The following is a 13,847-nucleotide window of genomic DNA, read 5'->3' as shown; positions in this document are numbered from 1 at the left end:
TTTTCTCAGGACCTTTCAACCACCTGTGAAATTTAGCAGCCTCTCCCTCCAAAAGACTTTGTTCCGAGTGTGCTTACAGACCCCCATTTCTACCCTCAATTACCGTCTGAGCCTCTGCTCCACTCATTGAGTAAATCCCCCTCTTCTGCCTTCTCCTGTGCTTACTCCCTTTCAAGTCCCTCTCCCAAGCATACAGGTAACCAGAACTGTTCCTAGTTCTCCAGCTGAAGCCACACCTCATACACTGGCATCGCAACTTTCCCAGCCTTCCTGGAAGTCCCTTGCAAACGATGCACTGAGATTTACATTTGCCTTCGAGACATCCACATCCTGCCACTAGCACAGGAGGCTGCTACCCTCAGGTAAGGCACCAGGCTCTCTCCATGGTGAGGCACTGTGCGACCATTTTTAAAGAAATCTTCCAAGTCAACAGCAATCCAACACTGTGCCTGCTGAAGCTGAAAGAGTAGCCAGTGCAAGCAACCAAAAGCTTCCCCCAAAATACAGCAAGCTATCCCCACTAGCCTTACTCACACACACCCACCCAAGAAACTCCATTGCAAGTAACAGGAGCCTTTCCATATACTTCAGCAGGCTTTGACTGAGCTGAAACTCCACCCTTTCCTAGCAGTTGCAGTTTGTTTGTTCTGTAATTCAGTGCAGCACTGCTTTGAAAAACAACTTTCTGATGCTGTTTTCCTGCAAATAGCATAATGGGGAATAATAAGCAGGTGCTTCTGAACAGAAACCCAGAACAGCAGAAGTGTTAAACTACTATAAATGAAGCAATTAAGCAACGACACTGTTCATTGTTTATTGACAATCTTTATTAGAGCTGACTTTCTGTATTTAGAGGGTAATTATAAATACAAATCAAAGTGCTACCCTGCAGTAAGAAATCTTTATTTGCACAAAAAAAGGTACAAACAACTAGTATTTCAAAGTTCATCCTATTTAGTACATATAATACCAAAAAGGCAAAAAATAAACCAAGATGAAAGACTAGCAGCAAAAAGAATTCTAGTTCTCCTTCAACACAGTCTCTGTGCTTCCACATTTCTCTAGGAAATAGAGTATAAAGAGAATTCAATCAATTTATATACGAAATATCCTACCAAAAATATAACACTGTGTAAAGAAAGTTAGTAGTACAAAGTTGGGGCAGGGGGGGCAGGACACAAAGAAAAATGAGAAAATAGTAGATATAATATTAAAAATCTCAAATGTAAACTTGACTGCTGCTTTAACATTAAAAAAAAACCACCAAAAGTCACATGAGCATTTCCGTTTGGCTTAGCAGCCAGGAAAATAAGAAAAGCTGATTTTTTATTTTTATTTTTTTTAAAGTGCTTAACCACCATATCCAAAAGTAATGACTTTCAGACCTACTTAACATGAATGTGCTCAAAAAGCCACTGCTTACAGTATAAAAGCTGTCATTCTGAAATGCTGCACATACAAACTGGCTTTATCTGCACGAATGAAAGATTCCTTTGAACAGCTCTCAATCATATGATGTCCCAAATCAATGTAATGCTATTACAGTGGGCAGCTGAATAAGTCCCAGAAAGTTGAAGTTTAAGAATAATAGATATAAAAAGTAATCTTTTTTTTTCTTTTTAAAGGCAGCATGCCTCTCCCAGCCGCAAGAAGGTAAATTTATGTAATAAGCAAGAGAAACAGAGTTTTATGGCATTGTTGTAAACTACCTAGAACAAATGTGACTGTGGACATGTTTACAGAGGGAGATAAACACTTACTGATAAAGTATAAAAAGGCAACCACTTGGGTGGGACCAATTGCTAACACAGTATTTTACTTGGTATTAAACATACTGTCCACTTGCTTTATAACCAGTAGTATGTCCTAACTCACAAAAACACAGTAACAAGAAAACCAAGAAAACAGATGACTTGAAGAGCTTTAGGACTTTTTGTTACACTGTTAAAATATTTATTTGAGCCTTAGTGCAAAGGAAAAAAATTAACATTCTAGGCTCCAAAGCAAGTCAAATACATAAGACTATTTCATGGGGTTTTGACAGACATGAGACACACAGATTCCAAGAGAAAATTAATTTTTTAGCTGTAACGGCCACTCATTTTTATCTCAGGGTTAGAAAACACGTTTAAAAATGGGAGCAAAGACTCTGGCATACATTAACCTCAAGTACAGCTACAAATCATTCCAACCCTACCACCCTCCCAAATCTAAACCATCAGTATTGCTGCAGCTGTTGAATTGTGCCCACAGCCTATCACTAGCACTGTCCACCCCCACATTATCGCAATAATTTCTCCATCAGCTCTGGAATCCTGCAAGCTTGAATTTGTTTACATTCATCTATTTCACAGGCCTAATTTTTGTAAACTATTTCTTGAAAGCCATCAATTCCCAACACAGTATCTTCATTGTCCTTCAAGACAGTTTTTAAGTCAGAGAACCCTCTGGTTCATTTACCACTAAAACACATTATCTAGAAATGGTAACTTTTTCCCTACAAAGTTCCTGTAAACACTTCTGTGTTAAGCCACAGTAAGCTCTAGACCAGGAAATTCAGCATCTCCAGTGAATTGACTTCACCTCACTTCTCTACAAAAAGAGCAACCAAAAAAACCCAAACAAAAAAAAACCCTTTATAATTAAAAAGGAAAGAATATAACACAACAATGAAGCATTCAGTTAACTAAGCAGACATCTAAAATAAGCCTCTGAAAATGTAACATTTGAAAAGCAATTATTTTAGTGGTTAAAGTGTGCAAAGGACTAAATACGCCATATATTTCAGAGATAACCCAATACTGTAGTCATCAATAATTACTATTCAAGTCTAGCACAGGCAGTTCTGTTGCTTTTGTTGCTGGCTTTGGACATTATATATTACCACTTTCTCTTTATATTTGGGCATTATATACTACCACAGCTTTCATGTCTTTTTTTTAATAGATACCAGCAACATGACTTTAGAGTGGTATAGGAAATATGGGAACTTTTTCTTTTTTAAATGTTTCCTGTTCACCCCAAGTATGGCAAGAGACTGAATATTATGTGGAATTAAACACAGTGTTTCAAGCAGGAACATCAAATATTATTTCAAGTTTTGTCTACGAAAATCACCTCAAAAAGATCCAGAATTTCAGGTTTCTGTGAAACAAATACAGTAATTATGGAAAAATACCATGCAAGGAAAGTATAGCTATGCTATTGATGAGAAGTACAAAAGCTTAGAACCAGAAAAACACCAGCTTCAGCCTGAGAGTGAAAAAACCCACAGATTTTTCAAAACCAGAGTCCATACAGTGTCCAACAGCCCTGCCTTGTCATGTTTGTTAATAATCTCGCTTAGAAGTCAGACAGCATTTTGTTTAACTTGTGTTGCTCTGTATCATTACACTAAACCATAATTAACTCCTCTTTTGTCCCGGCCTCATTCCAACACAATTGTACCCACTGTATACCAGCAGCAGTTCTCAGGTTTTGTTTTGCAGCTCAGCTGTATTTTTCTTGGATGTTCACAAGACTGGCATTTGACTGGATGCGCTTGGCTGGAAAAGGAAAAATTATATGAAAATTAAACACAAAGAATTCCACAAAACTCTACTCCCTCTATTTATCCGACACAGACTTGCAAACAGCTTTCTGTTCACGTCCAGAAACTTCAATGAAAAGATACGGCTGAAGCTCTTTACTACCCTCCTTCAGGGGACAGCAGCAGACTATTAGTTGCTATTAGCGCTGTCAGCACAGCTGCAGACAGATCTGGCTGGGCCCCCTCTCCCACAAGAGCCAAAGCAAGTCCCTGGCACCACCCAACTCCAACAGCCAGCACCACCACTTACGCAAAATGAGAATCCGTTTCTTCTGCTTTGAGTGAAGGAAGCTACTAAGGTAAAAAACAATAGGTAGGAAGAGAATAAAGGATGAAACTGCAATCACTGGGACCGTATCACTGCAGGGAACGGAACAGTTGAAAGTCCTGCTCCAAAGCTTACGTGTGATGTTCATCTAAAAGAAAAACATAGGCCATGAAAGCAAGCACATGTATTTTTGCTGTGCAGCACAGCAAACACTCAGGCCTCAAGACATTCAAGTGTTCATATAATGACCTCAGAAAACAATACTTTAACAGATCTCCCCCCAAAAGCAAGCAAACCCCTAGAAATGTAGAGACAGACAATTTTAATGGAGCCAAGATGTCCACACCAAAACTTTTACAAGCGTCAAAACCAGACTGTGCTCAGATACACTGTAGACATTGCCACATGCCCATTTCCCAGAGAACTCACTGACAGCCTGTGGGGACAGGGCTAATCCCACACTTTCGACTGCACTCCTTTTGCCCAACCACTCAAAACCCCACAATACAGCAAAGCTTTTTCCAAACACATGTCACTAGCGCTGAGGACCCCTATAAACAGAAGGAATCAATTATCACACTGGCTAGAACAATAGCAGTAAAGCTTCACATTAAAAGCCAGAAGATTAAGAGATTATTTTTAAATCCATCCCCTTCGCAGGAACAAGAAATGGAAGTGCAGCTACTCAAACTGGAATGCACTTGGGTGATCAGGAGCTTCAGCCACGGTGCTGCTGCACTGACTGAGGACAGGACCTAGCAAGACAGCCCCACCAAGGTAACCTCCCCTCCATGGGACATCAGCTTACCAAAGGCACTGCTGCCCACACTGTCCCCCACTGAAAGGGAAAAGGCAATCCCTCACAAGACAAGCACAAGTGGCTCAGATTAGTAAAGACCTCCATGACAAGGACTCCCTGTTGAATGTTAATAAATACTTACAGCATCTTCCACATCGATACACAAGTGTGCGGAGTGCCCAGACTCACCACCTTGCCTGTTCATCCTTTGCAAGTTGTTATACAGGTCATTCAACATTTTGTAGGTTTCATTGCAGTTTTTACATACTTCTGTGTAGTTGTTTGGTGACAGATAGATTGTTTGTCCCTAGGGTTATAAAGCTCTGTATGAATGTTGTTTTATGGCATCATAAAAAAAAAAAAAACCACACCTTAAAAAAATAGAGCCAAGTTTGAACCAAAATCCAGATTTCTAGCATCCTATACTGAGTAAAGGCCCAGACAGACAACTCATACTCATGACTAGGGAAAGAATCCTTTTCCTGCAGGTTCTGCATCTCAAACTGTTCTTTGAACTAGCAGTTTTATTTAAACACCTATTTTTCAAGTACCAGTTCCCAGGAAAGAGGGTGGGGGTGGGAAGAATTACTAGTAATCCGATGTTATTCTGAAGCCAGAGATATCAGTTTCCTTAATAGTATTTTGTTTGGGTTTTGTTTGTCCATACCTAACAACTGTTAGGTTGCTACTGCTGAACTATATTGATGGATACAGACTGTGCCATAGTCAGAAATCCTTTCCATTTGTGGCCTTCACCACACCTGAACGCAACAGGACACACCTGAAAACAATACCACAATCCTACAATCTCTATAGGTATTGCAGTCCAGCAATGGTTGTACCAGGTACCCACCGACCACTGGATTAAGTACTAGTTCAGACACTTTAAGTGATCCACGGGCCAGTTCACACTGCTCCTGACCAAGGCCTATAAAGGCACATTTCCTAAAGATCATTAATAATAAAAAAAGCAGTTTTCTCAAGAGATTGTCCCACAGCCACCATTTACAGTTTTTACTATTGAACAATCCTGAAATTTGGCCAGTTTCTGACTGCAATGTTCCATTTCAGTTTCTTCGGCTATTTAAGGTATTTTTTTTTTAGGACAATTACCACATGTATTTCACTAAGTTATATTGCCTTTGCAATATGGACAAACTTTAACTACCCATAATTTTACTAGTCAAAATAATTGTTACAATGGTTTAAGATAGCTGGTCTTTCTGAACTAGACTATATTATCAAAAGGTTATTTAAAGATTGAATTGTTAAGTCAGAAGATAATTCTACAAAGAAATAGAAAAAGAGACTTACAGCATGCAGACATGCCATTCCTTACTATATAATTATCAACTATTGTGAATTCAGAAATTCTGATGTGAAGTAGCACTGCAATTACATACAAAAGGAAGTCAAGGTGACTATCAGTTACAATTGTTAGGTTCTCAATCTGTAAACATCTGCATTTTACAGATCATTGCTTTCTCTGCCTAAAATTCAGAAACTCACCAGCAGTTTATTTGCCTAATCTATAACTTCAGTTTATTCAGCATAAATAAGATTTTGCTAGCCATTAGAGGATTTAGTGCTTCTTTTAAATACACAGCATAAATACCTGAAGGTTATGTTCAAAACATGTCAGAGATTTATTGAATAAATCCAGGAATTCTACAGTAGAATCTGATAATCCCTCACTGTCGTTCTTTAAACAATCTGTCAAAGAGAAAGAAAAACATCAGGATATTCTAATTTCTAACATTTCCATAGCTGATAAGCCTCAGATACTCCACTCCTGCAAAAAGAGCTCTCGACTATAAAAGACAGGTCTAGTCAACACTGCGGTTTCCTTATCTGCCTGCCGCTGATGTCTCAGACCTGCTGACCTAACTCTTCATCGAGAACATATTTCAGAATTAATTGGCCTTGATTAAGTGAAAGATGAAGACTATCATCAAGAGCTTTCTGAAGAGGGGGTCTGAATTATCTTTGGACTTAAAGATAAAACAAGACATTAATTTTCTAGCCCACCAATCTGGCTTTGCCCAGCAAAAGTAACAGCCATTTTGTGAAAACAGAAGCACCAGCAGTAGAGATGAAACAGAGCATCCAGTAGAGACAGACCGTGAACACAATAGCAGAAATCAGAGCGTAGGTTATTAATGTCTAAGAAAAGAGCTGACCATTTCATCAGCTTTGAGGGGAGCTCTGGGGCTTTCCTCCTAGTAAAAGGCTCAACCCTACCATGTTACTGCTTCCATCCATCTCACCCCGCTTTAGGTGCTCTAATCACACAGAGCCTTGAAAACAACAGTGGTTTGGGAATTTAGACATTCAGTGACAGCACCGTGTGAGCAAGCCAATATCCTAGAAAATTCTCCTGAAAGGAGGAAGTGCCATCAGTAATGAGGGCGAGCATTCAGCTGGACACCGGGCAGGCAGCACACAGGTCAGAGGCTAAGCATGGCAGGACAGCACAGACCACAGAGCTGCTCCTGTACCGCCCTTCACAGCCCTCACACAGCCCAGATGCAGGAATGAAAGCAAACACTTCTGGGCTCTCAAGGGACACTGCAGTAAACTTTAACACTTTACACTCAACTCCACAGCGCTACTCCCACTGTTTTCTAGTGTACCTGTTAGTGTAGGGTCCCACTCCCCACACCAAGGGAATGACAAAAAGCCATAGTTTAGCTGTAGGCATGGCACAGTATCATCAGCATGGGGACAGTGAGATACAGGGATAGACCCGGACACCCGCCATGCATAAAATGAAATCAAAAGCATGGCTGTGGAGGCAGATACTGTTCAATGTGCAGCCATCCCAGAGTTACTGACTTTACTAACAAACAAGGAAAAATTTTTTTATATAAGTCTCTTAAAAAATGGGAAAACTGAGAAAAACAGAAGAAACCACACTGAAGCTAAGGAGAATCTCCAGCAAGGTCTGTAGATCACAAACTAGCAAGACTAGCTTTTGCAAGAATAGTCTAAAAGAATAATTATATAACAGCTAAGTTTTCTGACAGACTAGTGCCCTCAGATTTTGACAGTATCCCTTACAAAATAAAAAGCTCGGGCCCTTCATTAGAGCAGCTCCAACAATTTTTGTGTTATCTACTCACTGTATTTAAACAAATACATACAATTCCTATCTGGGCAGGTTTTAAGGGCTAAATCATAACAGTGGCATGAAAACTACAGAACAAGTCACATACTTGCACAGTTGGCTGCATCCCAGGTTTCATTAAAGAACTCCGAAAGGGTCACAACTATCTGCAGCCTGTCTGAGGTCAAGATGCTTTTGGCACAATTGTGGCTCTCAGAAGAATTCTGCAAGGAAAAGGAAACAACAAGTGTTAAAAATACAAAGGGAAAATTTTGAAAAGTTTTTTAGGCAAGCACAGCTAAGCAATCACAATGCATCACATCAATATTTCTAGAACAGACAGAGCAGAACTGATGGAACAGGAAAACTCTTTTGATCCTCCAATTCATACTATGAGCAACACAACTCACAGTCTTTGAAAATCTACTAGGACTGCATGGAAGTCAATCAAAAATATGCAACTGAAAGGTGGGGGGGAAGCAGCAAGCACAGAAATAGGGCTTCCTCTGCCAAGTAGCTCAAATTCATCTATTTCTGGGCCACTGCCCCAGAAGCCAGCTCAAGGCGTTTGCAGTCAGAGAGAAGACACGATTGTTCTTGATAGACTGAAGGAATATTTGAAGGAGCTGAACCAACAGACTGGCCTCAAAACAAAACAAACCCAAACAACAGAAAACAACCTCCAAACACACCATACCAATATACTGCATCAGCAGCAAACTTCCCCCTGATGCAGCAATATCAGGAACGCAGTCCTCTGTGAAGCAGCACCCATGGCTGCTCCCCCAAGCCTATGACCAGGCCGGGCTCTCATCCTCCCCAGACACGGGTACCAAGCTCATCTGTCTTAGCGAGCCGTACAACACACCCCATCCTCAAAGCAGGCACTGGCGCAACTCTTACAATGTATTCTCTGAACCAAGCTCATAAAAAAAAAAGAAAGAAAAAAAAGAGTAACTATAGAAGCGGTTACAAAATAAACAGCAAGAACCCCTATCGGAATTCAGAACAATGTTTTTCTCCTTCAAAGCTTTATTTTGTCCCTCAAATCCCTGATATGAAACCATGACCTCAGTCAGCTGACTCCTGTGCTCCAGCTCCTGGTTTCTGGCTGCTAAATTGACTTAAGCACTCTTGAAATTGTAAAAGCTGCCAAAAGCCTCTTTGATAAGTGACGTGGGACATAAGAGAAAATAATCTCTTTAACAAGAAATATGTTCCTTACAGAGCTTTATAAGAGATCCAGTTTCCATCTCTCTTTGTTAAAACAGGTTTATTTTTAAACAAGAAGTTTCCCTTGGAGACTCAACGGCAGAAGTTGAGTATCGCCACATCTGGTAACTCCTACATTCACCCACTTTCACTTCTGCTAAATTACAAACAGATATGCAAAAAAGTTATTTATGCAGGAAACTCTCTAGTTGCTTCATTAAGGCCTCTAACTGTGAAACTTCCTCTCTAGCCAGACTTATGAGTGGGAAAAAGCACTTCAAAACTGAACCAAGTCGACCTATATCATTCCTTAAATGTTTGCCTAATTTATTAATCAGTCTATTGCCAAGAATTTCATATTTCAGAGATACCCAAAACTTAACTTGGCTGCTTCTTTCATGTTGCACTGTAATTATTGTAGGAATGCAAAGATAAAAACATCAGGTATCTGATTACTTGTGATCATGGATTGAGGTTGCAAGAGGTCACCTACTTTATTTATTTGGTTAGTTAATCCACACACAGAAGGAGAGGCAAATGCTCTTTAGTACAGATGTGTCTTCCAGATCACATAGTGGACCAGTCCTCCCAGGCTGCCAGTACACAAGCACAGCAGCTGCAATGACTTCATACATATTGTAAGTACTGGGATACATTTAGCAACCTAATCCTAGCCAAGACATCATGCTGAAAATATCCAAGAGAATTACATACTGAGTTTCTCACTTTCACACTACCTAGTCACTGGTATGAAACAGCTTCCGTATGAGAAACAAATAAAACAGATTACAGGTTTGCAAACTAGAACAAGAGACCACTGGCTAGATATTTGCCCTAGAAAGGACAATTATCAAATGAACATCCACGTCCTTTTCTAATACAGGCACTGGGGTGGTGAAGGGAAACAGGCAGACAACACACCAAAACCAGAAAGTGATACTTCTTCACACAACAGGTAACTAAGCTGTGAAACAGTTTGCAGCAGGACACTGTGGCACCAGAAGTTTACCTGGGTTTAAAGAGCAACAGATTTTTTTTCTTGTCAATTGCAATTCTAAATAAAGATTCAGAAATCCCAAGATTGGAAGCACAGTCCACATTGTTATAAACTCACTCTTTGCTTGTACTCTTACCAGGGCACCCACTTCTAGCCATCACCACTGAATGGACAAAGGTCCTTTGGTCTGATGCACTGTCATCCTCGCATCATCCCAGAGACCAACTTTTACAAATGGGTAAACTGGCCAAAAACATGCAAAACTAGTTGTGAATCACCTCCAACACTATTAAAAAAAAAAAAGAGAGAGAGAGAGTGAGAGTTGATCAAGAGTCTGGAGAATGTAAACACAAGATCCAGCTTCAGTCAAAGTTTCCCACTGGTGGGGTCCACAGACTCCAGCCAGTGCTCAGGACTTCTAGCTTGCTGCCACACACTCCCACCAGCTCTGGAGCCAAGAACACTGTGGCATGGTTCCCCACAGATGATGTGCATCACTCGGCACAGCTTCAGAGACCACCAATTTTCCAAGAAGCAACAGGCACCTAAGCTCTGGCAACGTTCCTGATTAGCGCTACACAACCTGTGAGCCAGCGCACGGCTTGAGCCATTGCTACATCAGCAAGAACAGCTCAAGTTTTTCCACTCGCACAGAGAAGCAAAGCTTTTTTCTGCAGGTGGAGCTGCTTGCCCCTAACCACGCCAGGAGCTGGCTGCACAGACCATGTCACCACGCCGGGCTGCAGAAGGTATCGCTGACAGCGGCGCTCCCCACACGCTCCCAGCCTCTCCTCAACTGCCTCACGCACCCGGTGGGGCTTCCGGTGCGGGAACGGACCCCTGCGGGCTGGAGATGCCCTACCCGAGACACGGGTACCCCGCTCACTGCCTCGGCGGGGCAGGCCACCCCGACAGCCGCGCCCAGGCCCGGCCCAGCGCACGGCGCCCCCCACCCGGCGCAGGGCCGGGGCGCAGGGCCGGGCAGACACCGGCTGCGGGGGCCGCCGGCAAGGGCGAAGCAGCCCCGGACCCCACGTCCACGTGCGTGGGGCCCAGCCGCGCTCCGCACCGCACTGCCGTGACTGGAAGCCTCAAGGCAACAGCCCGGGCCCGCCAACCCGGCAGAGGTGCGGGAAGGGCCGCACGCTGGTCCCCGCCCCGGGCAGCCCCCCTCGCCCGCTCGCCCCCCGGCCGGCCCCGCGGACGCACCCCGACGGCGCGGGCGATGCTGCCGTACTGTGCGAGGAGGCGGCGGTAGTGGCGGTGGCAGGCCTGGCAGAGCCGCACCGGGCGGGCGCGGCGGCCCAGGCAGCCCGTCAGCGCCGCGCTGCCCTCCGCGAAGGCGGCGAGAAGGCGGCGGCACTCGGGCTCCAGCTCGGGCAGGTCGCCGGGCAGCCCCGCGCCCCACAGCTCCTCCGCCAGCTCCTCGGCCTCACCCAGCGCCTCCAGCGCCAGGAGCCGGCGCGCCTTCCCGGCGGCGGGGCCGAGGGCGAGAGCCAGGGCGAGCAGCAGAGGCAGCAGCTGGCACGGCCGCGGCGCCATGGCGGCCGCGCCGAGGAACCGGAAGCGCAGCGCCGGCAAACGACCCGCCTCCGCCGCCGGACGCCGCCGCTCATTGGCTGCGGTTGGGAGGGGCGGGGCGAGAGGCGGGGATGGGGCGGGGCGTCTTTCCGGGGCGCGGCTGTGGGGTCTGCCGGTCCCGGCGTGGGCAGGGGCTGACCGCCCGGGGGGTGCCCGGACCGCCCGAGGGGTGCCCGGACCGCCCGAGGGGTGCCCGGACCGGGAGCGCGGTTTCTGTGCCGTGCTTTTCAGCCAGGTAACATTCTTTTAATCTGAAAAGGGGATTTGAAAGTGTCGGCCGTGTGGGAAGTGATTTCAAATGTACTGAAAATACAGCAACTATTAGGAAAAAATCCTCAAACCGGAGGCAGGGTGGATGAGGGAGGAACAAGCCGCGTATTTCTGCAGGCAAAGTGTTTCCCATGTTTTGTCTCAAGCCGGACACCTTTGCTGGTACCTGGCCCCCAACTTTCCCGTGGCTGCCTCCGAACAGAACTGCAGTCACCAAAGGAAAACTCTGCCCAGAGCAGGAGCGAGCGCAGCAGCGGGTAACCCCTCTCCCGGGGCTGTAGTGCCAGGCTGCCTTATAACTCCTCTGTCTGGCAGGGCCTTGCCCCCGTCCCTGCCTGTCCATGCCTGTCCCACCTGGATAAAGCCCTTCCCAGCCATTCCGGTGGGATTTTGACCGAGTCTGGGTTTGTTGGTGCCCTGGCCAGACACACATCCGAGAGGCAGAGCAGAGCCCTGCAACTCCAGACCGTGGTGCCTTTGGGAAGAACAGAGCCAAGCAGGATGGCTCACCATCCGTTGCATGCGGCTGGTTCAGTTCTGCACACTTGGCACCGGTGACAGGAGGCAGCACTGGCTGGCAGTGGCCTGATGGTTGTGGCAGCTGCTGGGAGTTCAGTGCTGCTTGAACTGTTTCCCTGTGCACGCAGCCGTGCCCAGCTCCGCCGGCTACCTGTCACCCGGCCCACCTGGTCTGAGCTTGTGCCAGCCAGCCGTGCAGTAAATGTCACAGGGTGGAAATGTCCAGGATGGATTTGTGCAGTCAGGTGACAACACATCAGTAAAGGTGATGATAAAGGTGCATCAGGCAGGCAAAGAGCACCTGACAGAGACCGTCTGGCTTCTCTGAGTGGGCTGAACACCACAGCTCGGAAGAAATGGCTTTCAAAACAATGAAGGAAACCAAATGAAAACCATGACACAGACATGACAAAGACATGACAGAGTGTGGCCGAAAATGTACCGGATTGCCTGTAGCTGCAAACCGACCGGGGTGAGGGCCCTCGTTTGGGTGCCGGAGCATCCCGGCACCGTGCTGCCCAGGCTCCCATTGCCCCGCCGGGGTCTGGCCAAGGCCAGGCGCTGCTGCTTTGAGTCACCGTGTTCGGGAACCTGAAGCTGCTTAGCGGGACGCACGTGGCTGGGGTGGCCCCAGGGCTGGACGGTGGCCCCCCGTGCTCAGTTCCGTAGCCGGGGTGCAGCTGGGCGCCGGGAAGCTTTGGGGCCGCGGCACTGCCTGCACCGAGCCGGCGGCCTCAGCCCTGAGACGGGGAGAAAGGCCGCTGGCCTCCCCTAAGCGACCCTCGGCCCAGCCGGCGGCCATAGAGCCTCGCTGGCCCGTGGCAGGGGACGGGGTGGCCCCGCACCGCGACACCCCGGGCAGCCCCGGCCGGGCGGGCAGGAGCGCGGGCGGGACGGGGCGGGGCGCCTGCCTCCCGCAGCCCCCAGGAGGGGGCAGCAGCGCTCCCGCGCAGCGCCCCACCGAGGGGCGGGGGGAGGCGGGGGCTGGGAAGGGCCCTCGGCGTGTCCCGCACCGCCCTGACGGCACCTGCGTCCCTGGGCGGCGATGGAAACGGCGGCACGGACCAACCGCTCGCCATCCTCACCGGGGGTCTCCCTCCCCTGGGCCTGCGCTGGCACCGGCGGGGACCGGCGGGGGGGGCAGAGCGGGCAAGGGGGGGCGTTTTGCCTCGTCTTGGGAGTTAAACACTCTCCTGCGAGAGAATGTGTTCTTCCGAACGGTGAAAAACAGGGCAGGGGGGGAGGAGGATATAAGAAGAGGGGAAAGGGAAAGGAAAAAAATAAAAAAAAAAAGGGGGAAAGAGGAAAAAGGGGGGGGAAGAAAAAAAGAATAAAAACTTTAAGAGTTTCAGATTATACCTCTGAGGCATAATTGGGATATAAACATTTCTGGCATTAATAAATGTGTTGCTGCACGCCTGTAAGGAAGATGTCTGGTCAATAAGTACTTATTTTTTTTCAATAATAAACAGCACATTACAAAGCGAAATTAGAAAGTCACTAACT

General features: G+C 46.3%; 1 protein-coding gene across 2 annotated transcripts; it reads right to left on the bottom strand.

The window, feature by feature from the left end:
- Window positions 1-805: 805 nt before the first annotated feature.
- OSTM1 (osteoclastogenesis associated transmembrane protein 1) lies at window positions 806-11,539 on the bottom strand. Of its 2 annotated transcripts, XM_040598732.1 has the most exons (7): window positions 11,181-11,539; window positions 7,872-7,986; window positions 6,272-6,369; window positions 4,799-4,963; window positions 3,840-4,005; window positions 3,452-3,545; window positions 806-1,061 (listed from the first exon to the last, which is right to left on the bottom strand). In XM_040598732.1, the coding sequence occupies exons 1-6, from the start codon at window positions 11,511-11,513 to the stop codon at window positions 3,490-3,492; spliced, it is 933 nt and encodes a 310-aa protein (XP_040454666.1). In that variant the 5' UTR covers window positions 11,514-11,539; the 3' UTR covers window positions 806-1,061; window positions 3,452-3,489. The 2 variants fall into 2 exon arrangements, with proteins under 2 accessions (XP_040454666.1, XP_040454665.1); XM_040598731.1 differs by having other exon boundaries at window positions 806-3,545.
- Window positions 11,540-13,847: the final 2,308 nt, after the last annotated feature.

This window comes from Falco naumanni, chromosome 6 (assembly GCF_017639655.2).
Source record: "Falco naumanni isolate bFalNau1 chromosome 6, bFalNau1.pat, whole genome shotgun sequence".
In the NCBI taxonomy this organism is placed as follows: domain Eukaryota; kingdom Metazoa; phylum Chordata; class Aves; order Falconiformes; family Falconidae; genus Falco; species Falco naumanni.
Note: the sequence above shows the minus strand (reverse complement) of the source record. Positions and strands in the feature narration are given on the sequence as shown.